Source organism: Trachypithecus francoisi, unplaced genomic scaffold, assembly GCF_009764315.1.
Source record: "Trachypithecus francoisi isolate TF-2019V2 unplaced genomic scaffold, Tfra_2.0 Lachesis_group8, whole genome shotgun sequence".
NCBI classification, from domain to species: domain Eukaryota; kingdom Metazoa; phylum Chordata; class Mammalia; order Primates; family Cercopithecidae; genus Trachypithecus; species Trachypithecus francoisi.
The window spans coordinates 51,726,068-51,745,846 of NW_022681473.1; the positions used below are offsets into that span (position 1 = coordinate 51,726,068).

Below are 19,779 nucleotides of genomic sequence, written 5' to 3' on the forward strand. Positions count from 1 at the left end.
TATTGTTGCTTAGATAAAATCTATACTAGTATTCCCTACCATCAAAAAGAAAATGTTTTTAATATTCCTTCTTTTATGATGTTTGCCAGAATACATTAATGATAAAAATTCTTGACTAATTTAGTGATATAATTCCTTTTTACATTTGTACATGAAATCCATTTTCCCTTTTGAAGGAAGTATTCTATTGACGTATTTCTCAATTATTTACTGTCATAGGATGTTTGGATCTGGCCGAGAACATAACTTTACACGACCCAATGAGAAAGGAGAGTATGAGGTGGCAGAGGGAATTGGTTCCACTGTGTTTCGAGCTATTCTGGTGAGTATTGACTTATTCATAAGACCCCTTCTTAGTAGGTACTTGGATTAGAAGCAGAATCCTATTTGAATATCTCTCTGGAGTTATTCCAGGATATTGTTTTTCCTTAAATACCATTTAATTCATCTTTATTTTATTTTGTTTATATTTTTATTTTGCAACAGGGTCTTGCTCTTTCACCCAGGCTGCATGGAGTGCAGTGGCACAGTCATAGCTCACTGTAGCCTCAACCTCCCGGGCTCAAACAATCCTCCTGCCACACATTCCTGAGTAGCTGGGACTACAGGCATGCACCACGATGCCTGGCTAATTCTTTTTGTTTTCCTTTTCTATAGAGACGAGGTCTCACAGTGTTACCTAGGCTGTTCTCGAACTCCAGGGCTCAAGCGATCCTCCCACCTTGGCCTCCCAGTGGCTGGGATTGCAGGCATTGAGCCACCATGCTGTGCTCTCATCTTTATTTTAGTACATACAGATAATATAATAGAAGCAAATGAATTTTGTGACCTTCAGGATGATAAGATAGGGGATTATTAATCTCTTAGGTTTGCATATACACTTCTTTCAGGTATTTGGTAATATTTCTGGAGTCATATTTACTTCTCTTTCTCTGAAATGCAGTAAATCGATCATTTTTACTATCTGAGAATGAATATGACTACTTGATTCTATTATTTTATTGCACATAACTAGCAAACTTAGAAACATCTAAAAGTCATCTCCAAAATGTATTTGTTAACATCTTTGGTTTTTTGTTTTTTTCCCCATACAGGGTCTCACTCTATTGCCAAGGCTGCAGTGCAGTAGAGTGATCACGGCTAACTGTAGCCTGGACCTTCTGGATTTAAGTGATCATCCCACCTCAGCCTCCCTAGTAGCTGGGACTATAGGCATGTGCTACCACACCCAGCTAATTTTTTTGTATTTTTAGTAGAGATGAGGTTTCACCATGTTGTCCAGGCTGATCTTGAACTCCTGAGCTCAAGCAGTCCTCTTGCCTTGGCCTCCCAAAGTGCTAGAATTACAGGTGTGAGCCACTGTGCCCAGCCGACGTCTTTGTTTTAAAACTTTTTTTTGAGGTTTTTACCGTTTTTTTTTTTTTTTAATATTTTAATTTATCATACAGAGCACCTACTTGTAATTTAAATTCAGTGATTTTGGTTCATAAAGCTGGGTGCAGTGGTTCATGCCCATAATCCCAGCACGCTAAGAGACCAAGGCAGGTGGATGGCTTGAGTCCAGGATTTCAAGACCAACTTGGGCAACATGGCAAAACCCCATCTCTACCAAAAGAATATATCCAAAAATTAGCTGGGTGTAGTGGCACGCTTGTAGTTCCAGGTACTTGGGATGTGACGGTTACTACGGGACTGAATGAAGGGGGACGAACGCAGGGATGAATAGAAAGACAACATAATCTGGTTTAAAGAAGGGGCTGGGGGCTCCTTGCTTCTAGTGAGCAACGACCTTGAGCTTCCACAGCCCTTTGTATTTACTGGGGAGAAAGAACAGGGAGAAGGCGCTGTTGGTTAGCTGCTTGATTTATCACAGGTTCACATGATTGCTAACAGACTTCAGTTGTGCGTAGACAATCACAAGAAACACTGCACCTGGGGCGTGACTGCCCTCAGCATTAGTTCTGGGAGGCAGATGCAGTTTGTCAGTTTGCCAGCAACCTGCTTTCATGCGAACAGTTTGCTGTTTGCTCACATAGCCTCCAGTGGTATACTGAGTTGGTCACCACCCTCATTCTTTCGGCCTCCAACACTTGGGAGGCTGAGGTGGGAAGATCTTTTGCTCCAGGAGGCGAAGGTTGCAGTGAGCTGAGATCACACCATTGCACTCCAGCCTAGGTAACAAAGTGAAACCCTGTCTCAAAAAAAAAGAAAAAAAAAGATTTGATAGTTTGTGACAGTTTGTGCCACAGCCTGAAAATACCGTTTTCTTAAGTAGTTTGAGGGAAGGGAAGATTCTGTGATGGAAGACAGATCGGGAAAGTAGTTGATCTTGATCAGGTGAATATTCGTACAAGTACCAGAAGATGTTTCACTTCCATTGATGCAGCAACCTTAGAAATTGTGTTACTGGTTACTTTAGTTCTGAACCTCAGGAAACTTGAGACAGATCTTTTTGTTTATTTGTTTGAGATGGAGGCTCGCTCTGTCGCCCAGGCTAGAGTGGAGTGGTGCGATCTTGGCTCACTGCAACCTCTGCCTTCTGAGCTTAAGTGATTCTCCTGCCTCAGCCTCTTGAGTAGCTAGGATTACAGGTGTGCACCACTATGCCCGGCTAATTTTTGTATTCTTAGTAGAGATAGGGTTTCACCATGTTGGCCAGGCTGGTCTTGAACTTCTGACCTCAGGTGATCTGTCCGCCTCGGCCTCCCAAAGTTCTGAGATTATAGGTGTGAGCCATGGTGCCTGGCCGAGCCAGGTCTTAATTTTGGGGAAAAAGTGCTTTTTTAGCTGTCCGTATTTCCCCTTGTGGAATTGAAAAGAATTTTTGTCATTCATCTCTGAAGTAACTTATCTGTGATTCTGGGGTCGTCCTTTAACAACCTGTTACGTAGATTTTCGAAATAATTAGTATTGCTTGTCATCATATGGAATCACCAAAGGGTAGTATTAGAAGAAGAATATCTAATGTCTTATTTTACATATTTTAATACCTGAATAGGACTATAATTCTGTACTAAAAACCTCAAATTTTGTTAAATTATCTAGGTAGTATTTAAGGTAGCATAATATATCATTCAGTTTCCTTACTTTTTAAAAAAAAATTTAAAACTTTATGATAGTTTTATAGAAGTATAACCTGTAGAAGAAAAATACATATGCATTGGTATAATGCCATAAAGAAGACAGGAATTAGGTAACAGCCCTACATTCAAATCTTACCTTTGCTTTTAAATAATTGTATGACAGGGTCAGCTGATGAATTCATTTGGACCTGAATTTTCCTTACAGGTAAAATGAAAAAGTAGGAGAACGGAGGTCTCATCTAAGATTAAACTTCCACATTTCAGAGATGTCAGAGTTCTCTACTGTTTCTGAAAATGTTACCAGCTCTACCTTAATAATAAGTTTTGGCTACCTTGTTCTCCAGATATTTTATGCTTTCCGTACTTTTCTTTTTCCAGGATTACTATAAAACAGGAATAATCCGTTGTCCTGATGGCATATCTATTCCTGAACTGAGAGAAGCATGTGACTATCTTTGTATCTCTTTTGAATATAGTACTATTAAATGTAGAGATCTCAGTAAGTATGATGTTTTGTGTGTAAGTGGTTTGTATAATTAGAATATATTGGAACAAAAAGCCTGAAATTAGTGCTCTTAACCTAGTTAGACTTAAAGTATTTAATTGAATTATGAAGCATTCAAGTAGATTATTAATGAAAGTTTGCAAAGACCTTGATAATCTCCTTGTGCAATTTTCCAAATATTTTTTTCAATTTTAATAATTTTCTTTTTTGACTAACCCAGATTTCCTCCTAGACAGTTTTCTATATTATTTATTTGTTACCAGTTTTATCTCCTAGATTTGGATCCTTGGCTTTGGTCAAGTGTGGTCATTTGGCTTCATTTCTTTGATCACATCATCCAAAAATTTATAATTTTTTGTATTACCACATATGATAATATGAGCACTATGGAAAACACAAATAATTCTCAAAAACGATACCTATCATTAAAGATCCTAGATTGAATGTCTAGCCCTCATTTATGCATAGGATTAAATGACTTTATCCAAGAACTTCAAATATAGTCTCAAAGCAGTGTGTAGAATGTTGTAATCCCAACTCTGGTATTCTTCTGTCACCATTTCTTCAGCACCTCTACTCCCATTGTTACGCCAACCCTGAGAAAAGATGTGATTATGCACAAAAAAGTCAAAATAGTGTATGAGAAGTATCAAATGTTGATATTTGATATCAATATTAAGTACCTAGATACTTAAGCCGACACTTAAGTGGTTGGAGAAGTTCAGAGGAAGGGGAAGTCATTGTGGGCTAGTGGACTGTGGAAGAGTTTAGTGGAAATAGGTAGTAAAGAATGAACTGAATGGTTTAGAAAGAGTAGATAGTATTGTTTTGGGGAATTATTTGTGTCTTCCTTAGTGCCCAGGATATCATCCTACATGGTAATACAAAAAATTCTAAGAGCTGAGGTTTCTGGAGTAAAGATGTAGTAAGTATACTTTGGAAATACAGTAGATCCAACATACAACTGTACATTTGAACAATGTTGCTGGGTTTTTTTTTTTCATTGTTGTTGTTGTTTTTGAGATGGAGTCTCGCTCTGTCACCTAGGTTGGAGTGCAGTGGTGCAATCTCAGCTCACTGCAAACTCCGCCTCCTGAGTTCAAGGGATTCTCCTGCCTTGAAGGGATTCACTCGCCACCACACCTAATTTTTTCATTTTAACAGAGATAGGGTTTCACTATGTTGGCCACATTGGTCTTGAACTCCTGACCTCAGATGATGCACCCACCTCGGTCTCTGAAAGTGCTGGGATTACAGGCGTGAGCCACCGTGCCTGGCCAAAGTTGCTGTTTTTTCACATCTTAAAAAATGATTTTAGGGGCTGGATGCAGTGGCTCACGCCTGTAATCCCAGCACTTTGGCAGGCCAAGGCAGGCGGATCATGTGAGATCGGGAGTTCGAGACCAGCTTGACCAACATGGAGAAACCCCATCTCTACTAAAAATACAAAATTAGCCAGGCGTGGTGGCGCATGCCTGTAATTCCAGCTACTCGGGAGGCTGAGGGAGGAGAATTGCTTGAACCTGGGAGGCAGAGGTTGTGATGAGCCGAGATTGCGCCATTGCACTCCAGCCTGGGCACCAAAAGCGAAACTCCATCTCAAAAAAAAAAAAAAAGTTTTAGTTGAAACCATGAGCATTATAGATCCCTGATTTCAAGTTTTGTGTCTTTTCATATGACCATTTAAATTAATCTTTATATAATTTGATGTTGAATTTTGGTGACTGGCAGAGATAGAAAAAAAACTAGAATTTTTTACAGATGATGTGAATCTCTTAGTTCTGCAGTCTTTTGTTGTACATAGTTTACCTTGTCATTACTACTAAGTATCTTTTATTTATTATGAATTAAAAGTAAGAGTTTTATGTAAAATATGTGTAATATGATTATCCTAGACTTTTAGCTTTTCAGTAATATTTGTAGTTGTTTTTAGATTACTTGTAATATATTTACTAAAAATTTAGAGATTCCCAAAGATGTTTATTAAAAAACTATATAGAATTTGAAGAGATGGATGTGATCTTTTAAAAATGTAAGTAGACTTGAATCCAAAAGTAAATTTTTTTTCTTGCAAATATATGCCCTTGCTGAATATTTGGAATGGCACTTTGCACTAAAATATCTGGGCTTATGTCTTAATTTAAGAAGAAATTATGCAATTTGCTTGCATGTTCTCTCTCTCTGGTTGAGGCACTCTTTTTCAGTTTGTGGCATTAAACTAGTTTGGGCTTGAGGGCAGAGACTATATCTTTTTGTATTTGTGTCTATGGTGTGTGGCACATCCTAAGGACTCAACAAAATGTTTGCTGAATTAACAAATTATTGTATTCTCTTGTGTGTTTTTAGGACCCTCTTCCACTGATTGTCCTCTCTGGTATCATCAGTCTTTCCCTATCTCTGTGTAGTAAACCTCAGGCTCAAACATACTCAAATCTGGCTTATGGCTATTCTAGATGTTCAAAAACATTCTCATTAAAAATAACTTGAACTTTTCATTGGAATCCTTTGAAGTTAACTTTTCAGAAGAATTAACATATAGCTCCAAATGCTGTCTTCCCATTTATTCTCACTTTCGTGTCTTTAAGTAGAGTTTTATCATTTTCTTCATATAGTGTGCTCTGATCTTGTTAATATTTTGTGTTTTTATTATTGCTGTGTGTAGAATATGTTTAACTTTTCAAACTGCTAACTTATAATAAAGTTACTGAATTTTGTACATTTAGCCACCTCATAGAACCCTGTTTATTTCTAATGATTTTTTAGTTGATCCTCATATATGCCTCATAGTTAATTGACTGTGTTACAAATAACACTTTTTATGTCTTTTTTTTGTCTTGTCAAATTGGCTAGAAGATTTTGAACAATGTTAAGTTTAATGGGAATTCTGGCATCTCTCTCTTTAAAGGCATTTCCCTGGACCTGGGGCTAATGTCTATATTCCCAGCACTTTGAGAGGCTGAAGTGGGGAGGAGCACTTGAGCCCAGGGGTTCAAAATCATCATAGGCAACATAGTGAGACCCTCTCTCAAGAAAAATAAAGTCATTTCTTTTAGGCTTAATTATAATGTTACTCATTTTTTTCTTGACTGTCCCTTCCTTTGGCTTTTTGGCATCCTTCTTCCTGATCCTTGGAATGTGGTTGTTCTCCACTGTTAGCTACTTTCTCTCTCACAGAATCTGCACGTATTCTAAGTGGTGCTATTCATCACTGTGGTGTCAAATATTATCTTTATACTGGGGATTTCTACCTTTTATCTTTAATTTCTAAGTGTCAGGTTTAATTTTTTTTTAATTTTTATTTCAATTGTTTTTGGGATACAGGTGGTTTTGGGTTACATGGATAAGTTTTTAGTGGTTATTTCTGAGATTTTGGTGCACTCATCACCCGGACAGCGTACACTGTACTCAGTATGTAGTCTTCTATCCCTCACTTCCTCCCAACCTTCCCCACCAACTTCCCAGAGTCCACTATATCATTCTTGTGTCTCTGCGTCCTGATCAACTATTCATTTCTAGTTTACCATTTAACTTGTCCTTTCGTCCCCTCTTCCTTCTTAATCAAGCTTTTTATGAGTTTCATACATATAGTACCTATAGTGATGAACAAAGACAGACATTGTCCCTGCCTTTATGGAGTTTATAGTCTAGTTGGGAAGACAGACATTTAACAAGTAATAAAAGCTGTGAAAAATGCAGTGAAGAAATGAGATATTATTAGAAGTGTATGACAAAGGGTCTGTGGAGAATCATTATCTAAGTGCCGTTAAAGCTGAAACCTGAAGGAGTGGCAAAGAGTGGGGGAAAGCTGACCATACAAGCAGTAGAAATGATATGTGCAGAGGTTTAAGTGGTAAGGAATATGACATATTTAGGGGACTCAAAAAAAGGCACGTGTGGCTCTATAGAGCAGAGGGATGGAGTATGAGTGATGAGGAATAAGGCCTGAGAGGTAAAGAGGAAACAAAATTTATTAATTGAACAAATGTTACAAATATTTAATGGCTCTACTCTGTACTAAGCACTATTCTAAGTTTTGGGGATTCAGCATGAACAAACCAGGCAAAACTTTCTGTTCTAATGGAACATACACTCTATTGGGAAAAACATGTGATAAACAAAGTAAATAAATCATATATGGTATGTTAGTGATAAGTGCCAAGGAGAAAAAAGTGAAGAAGTTACTTAGAGGAGCCAGAGAAACTTTCATTGGAAGTAAAAATGTTAAATTCCAAGCAGAGGTTACTAGTGAATGCACACAATGAAGGAGTTTGTCTCGTATATTTGAGAGCAGCAGAGAGGCCAGGATAGTTGGAGTGGAGTGAGTGAGAGTGTCAGTAATAGGAGATGTGGTCAGAGAGATAACAAGGCACTTAGGTCAAATAAAGCCTTTATGTTTTGGCTTTTATTCTGAGTGAGATTGGAAGTTATGGGAGGGTTTGAACAAAAGAATGATATGATCTGTAAGACTGTCACATTGTACTATTTCATGGGGGCCCTGTTCACACAGAAGTCCATGTAGAGTTCTTAAGTGTTATAATCCTGACCTGACTTAAGGTTTAAAAGAATCACTTCTGGCTGTTGTGTTAAAAATGGACCAAAAGGGGAATAGTGCTAGAAGCAAAGAGATCAGTTAGGAAGCCATGATCAAAGTCCAGGTATGAGATGGTAGGGGCTTGGATTAAGTGGAAACAGTAAGAACTAGTCAGATTCTGGGTATATTTGATGTTCAGGTTACCAGGATTTCCTCTTCAACTGAATGTGGAGTGGAAAGGAGAGGAGAGCTTTAACTGGAAGTGTGAGGTTGCCATTAATTGAGATGGGGGAGACTTCATGAGGAGCAAAAATCTAAAAGCTTGATTTTGAACATGTTAAGTTTGAAATACCTGTTAGATATCCAGGTAGAACTGTTAAGTGGAGCATTGGGTATACATGTCTAAAGTTCAGCAGAGAAATGTGGGCTAGATGTAAGTGGGAGTCATCAGTATATGGATAATTAAAGTGTATTAAAGGATTGATTCTACACTCTGATCTGTAAATTCTTTTTCATATAGCAGGGCTTTATGTACCAAGTTGAGGATTTGAGACTCATTTTGAGGATAGTACAAGTCATGAAAGGGTTAGACTAGCAGAGGCAATTAGATTTGGCTGCTGTGGGGAAAATGAAATGCAGAGAGGCAAAAGCGGATGTTGGGGGAATGTAATCAGAAAGATTTTGTAGTAGTTTGGGTGAGAGTTAATGATGAACAGAACCAGAATGGAGGCAAGGGGATGGAATATGTTGGGTTAACTATTGCTGTGTAATAAACCACCTCAAGCTTAGCATAAACTATAACCATTTTATTACTCTTATTTATTCCGTGGGTCAGGAATTTATACAGGACACAGCAGAGGTGGCTTATGGCTGTATCACAATATCTGAGGCCTCATCTGTGAAGAATTGATGGGCTGGGGTGGCTCACAAGGCTGGAGGCTTTATTCACATGTCTGGTGCCAGGACTGGGATGACTCAAAGGCTGGACTCAGCTAGGAATGCCAAACAGAATACCTATGTGTAGTCTCTCCATGTGACTTGGGCTTCTCAAATCCTGGAGGCTGCATTCAGAAAGGAAGCATTTGAAGAACAAGCATTCCAAAAACCAAGGCAGAAATTGCAAGGCTTCCTCTGACTTAGCCTCCAAAGTCATGTGCTGTCCCCTCAGCCACGCTCCTCTGGTTACAAACAAGTTTGTATTACCAGTCTAATTAAAGGGGAGGGGAACTAGATTCCACTTTTTGGGAAGAGATGTCAAGGTCACCTTGCAGAAAAGTATGTGGCTTAGGAGATTTTGCAGCTATCTTTGGTAAATATCTGCCAAAAGAAGGAAATAACACAATTCAAGGTATGTTTAAGAAGACTTGGGGAATTATTTGAATTAGGAGGTAAAGGAGAAATCCAGGATTTATTCATTTAGTATACTAATATTTAAGTTCCCATTATATGCCCAGCACTGTACTGAGATGGTTCTGAAAACTTGGATTGATAGTGATGCCATTTACTGATTTGAAAAATACTGTGGAGAGAGACAGATGGTAGGTTAAATTTTGGATGTATTGAGTTTAGGGTACCTCTGAGGTTACATCCAAGCAGAAATTTCCGGAAAGCAGCTAAATAAAATGCATCTCGAATACAGAAGACTAAATTAGTAGAAATAAATTTGGGAATTATCGGTATAGGATAAAAGTAGAAAAGAACTTAAAATTGTCCTGAGAAATACCAGTATTTAATGAACAGCTGGAGGAGGAAGAGTTGGCAAAAGTTACTGAGGAAGAATAGCTAGGAGGAGGGAAAAAAACAGGGATAATGGTATCAGAGATTCTTAGGGGTGAGTATGTTTCAAGAAAGAGTGGTCCAGTGTAGGAGATTAAACTGAGAGGTCACATAAGATCAGGACCAAAGGTGATTATTGTCTTTGACAATATAAAGGCCATTTGGAGACCATAGCAAGACATTTTTGTAGTATAGTGAGAGTAGAAGCCAGATTGGAATTGGTTCAGAAGCTAGAGAGAGAGAAGGTGTTGAAATATAGGTATTTGTCTATAAAGATAACTTTTTAAAATGACAATGGGAAATAGCCAGCCTGGAGAGAGGCATGGCTAAGTAATATAGATTATTTAATTATCTAATCAATTATAATAATTATATAGTGTTTATTATGTAATATATAATTATAGAGACATTTTGTAGGGAGGAAAAGCTCTCCCTTGGGAGACTGTAGGTTTGAGTTCTAGTGTACTCCTTCATCCCTTCTCCAGTTCTCCAGTTTTTACAACACACACACACACACATTCTCTCTCTCACACACACACACACACACACACACACACACACACACACACACACTCATGTGTATGGTTGCCATGGTTGCTTCTGTAACTTTGCTCTCCATGCTGATGCAGTAGTAGTAGTTCTTGAGATGTTGGCATCTTCAGTAGGGAGATAGGACATTGCCATTAAATAGGAATACAAGAAAAAAGCAGTGCAGGTGGGTTAGTGGCTGTGCATTTAGGAAATTGAAGTTGTTCATTATGTCTGTGCTTAAGGAGGTTGAAGTCTTATCTTTCAGCTCTCTCACTTCTAGTATCAAGTTTGCTGTGGAATTCCTGCATCATGTTGTATTTTGCTTGACCTTTTGCTTGCCTTATTCTAAAGACTATTGACCCTTTTCACCTCCCCTCTCAACCTGCACTGAAATATTAAATCAGTTTGCAACTTTCTGAGAAGCAGAGCATGCAGGAAATGGAATATAAGAACTATTTCAGTTTATGTGGATAACCTGAAAAGTATCTTTAAGGTATACCTTAAGACATATTGCGTATACTGATGGAAAATAATATGGTATAGTGAAAAATATGCTAGGCTAGAGATAGGGTTTTAATTTTGACTTTGCAAATTAGTTTTGTAATATTAGGCAAGTTATTTCATGATGTGTAAAATGACGGGGCCTATGTAGGATGCCTTTAATTGGCCTTTCTTATTGTAAGATTCTATATTTCTAAAAGAAGTCTTTTTAGGAAAAGTTTTGGTAAGAGATTTTTGTGGATTTCATTTCAGGTGCCCTAATGCATGAGTTATCAAATGATGGTGCTCGTAGACAATTTGAATTTTATCTGGAAGAAATGATCCTCCCTCTCATGGTAGCTAGTGCCCAGAGTGGGGAACGGGAATGTCATATAGTGGTGCTTACAGATGATGATGTGGTTGATTGGGATGAAGAATATCCACCACAGATGGGAGAAGAATATTCACAAAGTAAGTATTCTGGCATGTTTTCTTTCTCCTGAATCATCACAAATTATTTCTTGTGTGTGTTAAGAAAGAGCTCTTCTCATAGACCAGCAAACTATAGCCTGGGGGTCAATTCAACCCATCACCTATTTTTATAAATTAAGTTTTGTGTATTGCCTATGGCTGCTTTCATGCTACAGTGGTAGAGTTGAGTAGTTGCAGCAGAAACTGCATGGCTCGCAATGCCCAAAGTATGTCCCTGTGCAGAAGAATATGCCCCACCCATGCCATACACACATAGTTAGTTATTTGTTGACTCTCTGGAACTTGATAGATTTTTTTTCTTTGTATTTAAAAGCAGTCAGGAGAACTAGTTCCTTTATAAAAATAACTTTTTAAAAAATGAGTTTTTGTTTTTATATAAATTTAGAAGCTTTAACTTATTGATTTTGAAGATAACTTGAAGTTCTAAGGTACCCTTTTTAAAAATATCATATATGTTCATCAGGGATACAATGACCCTTCATAAGCCTTTGTACTATAGTTCTTTTGGGTATTTCTGACCAAAATGACCTGTCTTGAGCAGCAGTCACTAACATTTTTTCTTATTTTTTTGTTATTTTTCTTGATGAGCTCAATATTAGTATTTTTGACCAGTTTAATAAATAAGGAAGAACTGAAAGAATGACTCAAGGAATTGAATAAAATAGCCTAGCATCTTCTTCTGTACTATATAGTCTGTTGTCTTGGTAAGGATTAGGGTTTAATATAGAAAGTACCAAAACATTTTATCTCTGATTTTTCCGTTTTACATACACTTTTCTAAAATCAAAACAAAGCAGACTCCAGATGGCATTCTTTTTTACTTCTAAAGGAGATTTTTGAAAGATTATTTTAACACAAGTTATGGTAGCACTTTTCAGAGTTTGCATTGAGATATTTCTTTTGCATGATGTACTTAAATGAGTGTTGTGATTCCTTTGTGGATAGTTGTTGTAATAGACATTTCTGTTGCTATTTCCTCAGTTCTAGGCTCTTTGCTGACAATGTTTTTCTATAATATGTGGAATAAAAAGTTGAACAAACCCCAAGAAAAATGAAAGGTTGTCAAAAATGAAGAGGTATACTAAATTATTTTCTGTTAAGGAAAAGGAATGAACAAGCTTATAACTTATATTTTACTTTTCAAAAGGTTTGACCCCAAGAAAGTACAGCCAACCATAGAACATAGAAATGATATTATAGTGATAAAGGAATTATAATAAACCTGGTCTTTTCTTTTCCATTGTTGAACTTTTCACTTCAATATTTTTTTGTTTTCTTGTTTTTTATCTTAAAGCTTAAAAGGCCTGAAAACATTTTTACTTAGTTGTCTAAATATGTATTATTTTGTATCAAGATGATCCAATACAAAGGAGATTCATTTGAGGAGCTAGAGATAGCCTTTTGGCCTGATTTTTCTACATGTGACTTTATGACATAGATTGTCCTTTCTAAGATCTAAAATAATCTTTTTCTTAAAATACCAGTAAATCTTAAGGATATAGTAATAATCACAAATTTACCCCATGAGTAGAGTTTATATACGTATTTTCCTTTTATTGGCTCTTAAACCAGCATGTTTGGTTTGTGAGTGTGTTTTTCTTTTTTTGAAAAAACCTTTGCAGTTCACCTTTTAAGGGAGATAACTCAACCTGAAAGAGAGAAGGCGAGGAATGTCCATCAGTCTAACTCCCTGAAGTTCTCAGCACATTTGGAAGACTCAACATGTTGTCAGTGGAATGTCTGTCCTTTGCAAAGCCAGTTTGCTCTAAACAGACTAACCTGGGCAGAACTTGCTCAAATCTGCCATTTTTAACATCAGTATTAAATGGGGCTGTTCGCCTGAATGGAAAACAGTTTGTGGGGAGGGTCTTTGCCTTTTGGGAAATTATTAATAGTTGCTCAATCCATGAAATGTAAAATGTATCTGTTTTGTACTCTTTGACAAGGCAGTTTTCCCCCCTCTAGACTAGGCCTTGTAGACATCTTAGCAAAGTGCTTTACTTTGCTTGATAATGATGCAATATTGATATCTTCTTTGGATTATCTTATTTAAAACTTGGGGCAGATCCCATTACAATAAATGTGTAGGTGATGTATCTTTCAGAAGGAGATTCTTCCTGTGGATTGGGTTTTCTGATTGGTTGTCAAAGCTTTTCTTGTTTCCACTTAAGTAGACATTTGCTTCTACATTAACTATACTGAATACTGCCCTGTCATGTTGGCTAGTCATCCTTTGGCATTACTGCATCCATTATTTGGGCTTTTAGAACTGTTAGGCCCCTTTGATGAGCAAGATAAATTTAAGTTCATCTCTAAATCCTTTAATTTTAATACAATAATAATTTTGTCTTTTTGTTTCCAGTTATTTATAGCACAAAATTATATAGATTTTTCAAGTATATTGAAAACAGAGATGTGGCCAAGTCAGTTTTGAAGGAGAGGGGTCTTAAGAAGATTAGATTGGGAATAGAAGGTAAGACATTTTCGTTATTTTCTATTAATTTTCTTTTGAAAACAAAAAGGTTAAAAACAATTGGATCTTATTTAGAATACAGTTGGAATACTTTGAGAAAAACTCTGACAAATGATTACCACATGCTTATGCAGTAGACCTATAAATAACAAAAATCAACTGCACTTAGAAGACAGATAAAAGGCCATTAGAAATTGTTATTCCGTAAGATTCTCTAGTGATAGAGATATGAATTTGTCTTTTTCTGCCCTACTTTGCCCTAATTCATTTTTGACAAAGCCCATGTGGTGTGTATAGACGTGAATATATGTACATTCCCATAGGATTGGCAGGACTCTTTGCATAGTAGTGGTCATTGAAGCTCAATAGAATTAAAAATTACTTCCTGAAAATTCATGTAGCAGCAGCACTACTAATAGCTTACTTAGGTCTTAAAGTATGATAATAGCTTATTTTCAAGGTAAATACAAATTATGAAATTTCTTTCATCTTATGTAAATGCATAGAGTTTTAGATAGCTTACTTTATGAATTAAAAGAATTTTTCTGTAGTGTTTTATCAGATGCCTCTTTTATTTTAAAATACCCTTAAGAAGAACAAAGTATCTTAATTGATATAACATGACAATGTAAAGAGTAAAGGCTCTGGAGCCAGATTACTTATATTCAAATCCTGTGACTTAATAGCTGTGTGACCTTGGCCAAGGCACTTAAAAATTCTGTGCCTCAGTTTGTTTCCTCTAAAATGAGAGCATTAATGAGTACTTTATAAGGTTTTTGTAAGGATAGAATGAATTAATACGTGAAAAACACTTAAAACACTGCCTAGTACATAGTAAATTCGCAGTATATGTTTGTGATGGTGATAATGAAAATAATAGTGTTGATCATTGACCTACCTGGTTGAACTGCTGGAGAATAGTAATGGGCTGCTGAGGTATATAGGAAGAATAACCAGAAACAGGATTTTTGTGTGGGAAGGGCCAGAGACTTTGGGCTTAAAAAGCAGTGGAATTGCTGATATATGAAGCATTGGTCTAGTGCCCTGGTCCATTACTTGGTAAACAGTGAGATTTAGCTACTTGATCTTAGAGCTAGAGAGAAGGCACTGGGAGCTACTTTAGATTGGGAGGACAGGGAAGGCCTCTGAGGAGGGGAGGCCTGGTGACAAAAATGGTTCTAGAAGGAGAAAATAGCAAGTGCAAAAGTAGGAATGAGCTTACTATATTTGTGGTACAGAAAACATACATATGTCTGGTATAATAAATGAGGAGGAGATTTGAAGAGATACAGTTGGTCTGAGAATTAGTAGAAGAGATAAAGTAGGATCAGAAGATACAGGGTCTTATAGGCCATGGTAAGGAGTATACTGACCAAGTGTCTTAAGGTAAGTCCCTCAGCCTTTCTGAGCATCAGTTTCCTTTATCTTGGTATTAAGTATAATATTCTGTATATCTTAGAGGATAGTTGTGATAATCAATATTTTGACTTCAATCAAAAATATATTGAAGAAATTCCTTCCTTCCCACTCTACTTCCTCTTTCTTTTCATGGCAACTATTATTCATCCTTCAAATCCTCTGAAACCTTCTTGGAACTTCTGTGAAATTGTTCCTTAGAATAGTTTGCTATAATATACTCTGTTCAATCATAGACTGTGAGCTCCTTGAGAGAAGTCAAGTTGCATATTGCATACCTAACATGTGGTCTCGTTCCTAGGTATAGGTGGTTCTCAAATAGTAAATAAAAGATTTATGGAAAAGCTATATGTAAATTAGTTACTGAAAGTGAGGACTTCTTTCTCTGTCACAGGAAGAAAATAGCAGTGCTCTAAAGCATTGAGCCATAACTCTAAATGAATTTTCATATAATTGTAAGGACCTAGTAACAAGTACTATTTACTATTAACCTCATATAAAATTCATTTAAAATAGTACACTATATGTGTGTATATATATTATGTAATGTATATATCTGTATATATATATCTGATATATATGATATTTCACTCCTTAATATTTTAATATGCAGCTCTAAAAAATATTTTAACATACCCTACAAAATTAAGAATACTTTATTTGAATCAATCCACATTAAAATTTCTCAGTGGTCTCCCCAAACTTCCTTTTAGCTGTTTTCTTTAAACCAAGATTCAGTCTAGGACCACATCTTATAACTAACTGCTTGTTTTGTCAAATTTCTCAATCTAGAGTAGTTCCTTATTTATGATATTGTCCTATTGAAGAGTCTGGGCCAGTTGTCTTGTAGAAGGTCCCACTTCTGGATTTGCCCTATTATTTCCTTGGTGTGTCCTTCAGTTTAGTAATTTCTGTGAACTGTAAGTTAGATTAAAGGCTTAGTCCGTGTATTAGTCCTTTTTCTCACTGCTATAAAGAACTATCTGAAAGTGGGTCATTTATGAAGAAAAGAGGTTTATTTGATGCACACTTCTGCATGCTTAACAGGAAGCATGACTAGGAGGCCTCAGGAAACTTACAATCATGGCAGAAGGCGAAAAGGAAGCAAGGACTTTCTTCAACATGGTGGCAGGAGAGAGTGAAGGGGGAACTGCCACATACTTTTAAACCATCAGATCTCGTGAGAACTCACTATCACAAGAACAGCAGGGTGGAAACTGCTGCCATGATTCAAACACCTCCCACCAGGCCCTTCTCCTGACACGTTGGGATTACAATTTGTAATGAGATTTGGGTGGGGTGGGAACGCAGAGCCAAACCATATCTGTGGGTGACAACCTGATCTCTCTATTATAAGATTAAGCTGTTCCTTTGTGTGGTATTTTGACACTAAGAATGTTCAGCTCCCCGCTAATCATTACCTAAAGGTTTTAAATACTAGTTGATAATTTTTGCCTGAATTTGTAATTTCATTAAAGATTGCAAAATGATAATTTTCTAATTTATCATTCCTTTTACATTTATCAGCTGGTATTTTGTAAAACAGAGCTTTCCTCTACCTAATGGGGTTATTTGGTTAGCTATCACTATCTCTGTTTTTAAGAGAAAGAAGCTAAAGCTTAAAAGGTTAAATACTTTTTGAAGTTTTTTTGGGAATAAATAGCAGAGCCAGGTCTTGAATCCAAGTCTCTGTGATTTGAGTCTGTGAGTGGTTTTGAAATATTATTTTAAGTGGGAATTTAAAAAATTTTAAATTTTAAATTATTTGCCTGTGTACTACAATCTGTGATATTGGGCTTGACTTTGGCAGGACGGTAACTAACTAAGCTCTTCTATTCTTTTTTTCAATAACTGCTTCTATGTACTCAAGCACTCTTTCCTTTCTCAACTAATATGTACACCAATAACCGTATTTTCTCATCAAGTCTATTACTTTTTCCTCTTGAAAAAAATAAGTAGAATAGTCATAACCCCGGCAGAAGTGCTGAGACTTTCTTGGGATGAAAGAAAAAAAAATGAGATTTCCAAGGTAGACATTTTGTTACTATCCTCCCCCACCATTGCTGTGCCCCTGCCATACCAATCCCAAGTCCCTTAAAAGTAGTTTATTAGAATATTAAATGTGTTGACTTTTATGGGAGCTAGATTGGGTTGATGTATCAGAGACATGAGGAGGACCAGAGAGAACCTGGATATGCGAGAAAAGATGATGAAATATAAGGCCGGAAGTATTCAAAAAATAATTTTAGTTCTGTGGTCCCATATTCATATTGAGAGATTGCTATAGTCAGGCCTCTTCTACTTAATTTTAAGCAGGCTTTTTGGGTTTATTGGTGTTGTTAAACACAAATGTGTCATGGGAAAGCACAAATAATTCTTACCTAAATCATTCTTCACACCACAATTCCACCAAAAGGCACTTCTTTGGAGTTTTTCATTTTGTTTCACTTATTCTTTAATGGAACAGCATCTCAACCTCCTAGGGCTGGGTTCTTAAGGCAGTTTAGGACTACTGCTACCCCATCTAGCAGACCATGTTGGATGTGGCCTTACTCCCATCATTAGTCCTTGTCCTGAACTCAGTGGAAAGCTCTCTTCTATCAGAGTAATTGGCCGAGACTTAGAACAGAACCAGAAGTTTAAGATTACAAACTCTGAAATAATTGTAGAATTACAGTTCCCATAGAATACAGGAAATGTGAGACAAAGTAATGAAGTCTTTAATTGGATGGGATTGTGAATTATTCTACCCTCCACGTCCTGGGCAGGAATGGCAAGACAGTAGTAGGACTGGCTCTTATCGCTGAAAGTTCACCTATATGCAGAACCTCTGATTTCCCAATTCCATGTTTCTGGAACTGCATACAAAATTTTGTTCTCTGCAAGATTTAAACAAACTAAGCTTAAAAAAAAATCTGAGCTTCTCTTTGAATAAAGAGTATAATTTACTCTTATTAAAGAATAGAATCTACTCATGGCTGTCCTCCATTTGACCATAATCTGTCTTCTAATGTTACCTCCAGCTGTTTCCCAGTACACTTTCTGTTCCAGTCATACATGTGTTAGGGTCTCCTAAACCATCTTCTGTGTTCCTGCCTCTGTAGCTTACCTGATGCCATTCTCTCCTTAGAATGATACTCTCTGCCTACCTTGCACTCCCCTTGTTTTTGCCCATCCCAATCTTGCTTATCCATTAAGATTAAGGAAGGACTTCAAGAAGCTTTTTCTATATTAGTCCATTGGAATTTCATTCATCTTCTGAATTCTTTATGCTTCCACTATTGCTCTAACACTGTATCTTAATGTACATATATTTTGTTTGGAATATTCTTTGACTTTATGAACAATTTAATCACTCTCAGTAGACCGTAAACACCTTTAAGGTAGCACTCTGGCATTACAATTCTCTGATGTGGTAACTGCTAAACCATTAACTGTTGACTGAATAGGTTGGTAAATCTGCAAGTCAGGGGCAGGCTCTATCTATCTATCTATCTATCTATCTATCTATCTATCTATCAGTCAATCATCTATCTATCTATCTTATCTGTCTATCAGATGGAGTCTCACTCTGTTACCAGGCTGGAATGCAGTGGTGCAACCTTGGCTCTCTGCAGCCTCCGCCTCCTGGGTTCAAGTGATTCTCCTGCCTCAGCCTCCTGAGTACCTGGGACTACAGGCACACGCCACCACACCCAGCTAATTTTTGTATTTTTAGTAGAGACAGGGTTCACTATGTTGGCCAGGATGGACTCGATCTCTTGACTTCATGATCCACCTGCCTTGGCCTCCCAAAGGGCTGATTTTACTTTATTTTTAAAGGAAAAAATGTTCTGAGTAAGATGGATATTGGAAGAGGTTATTACTTGTAACTGGCATGTCCTGGTAGTTCATTCACTCTTTGCTCAAATATTTGCTTAGCACCTGCAGTGTATCAGGTACTGTGCTAGGCACTGAGGATACACCAACAAAGACACTGGCTTTGCCATATAGGAACTCATTATTTAGGTCAGAGAGTCAGACATACAAAAAGGTAATTACAGTTTAGTTGTGTTATGTATTGTTAACATATGGGAGTGCTATGGAACATAAGAAGTGAATGATTAACTGTGTGCAGAGTCTTAATGTTTTTGCCAGGGATAAAAGAAGGTGGAGTGCAGAGGTAAGGAGGCTGAGAGGGAACAGGCAGCAGAACAATTTGTGTAAAAGCATGTTTCAGTAAAGCTTAATATGGCAGGTGTATTTAAGAACTCTAGAGTTAGAGTGTAGTATGATAATAGATGACAGTAAGTAGACTGGAACCAGGTTGTAAAAAAGCCTTGTATAATATTCTAAAGAGTACAGACCTTCCCATTAAGCATGAGGAAACCATCAGTAGTTTTTAAGCAAGGATTGTAATATGATTACATTTGTCTAGAGTGGTAATTTTGTGTGGAGGACAGAATACAAGGAGATGGGAATTCTAAAGTCTTTCTAATAGTCCAGGAGGAAT

General features: G+C 36.9%; 1 protein-coding gene across 7 annotated transcripts in view; it reads left to right on the forward strand.

Annotated features, from left to right (window-relative positions):
* Positions 1 to 19,779, forward strand: part of BTBD10 (BTB domain containing 10) — a 78,043-nt gene that overhangs the window by 55,242 nt on the left and 3,022 nt on the right. For all 7 annotated transcript variants that reach the window (XM_033206168.1, XM_033206172.1, XM_033206173.1 and 4 more), the window contains 4 exons: positions 220 to 322; positions 3,462 to 3,582; positions 11,180 to 11,377; positions 13,761 to 13,871. In XM_033206168.1, the coding sequence (XP_033062059.1) occupies positions 220 to 322; positions 3,462 to 3,582; positions 11,180 to 11,377; positions 13,761 to 13,871 (533 nt within the window). The remainder of the gene's footprint in view (positions 1 to 219; positions 323 to 3,461; positions 3,583 to 11,179; positions 11,378 to 13,760; positions 13,872 to 19,779) is intronic.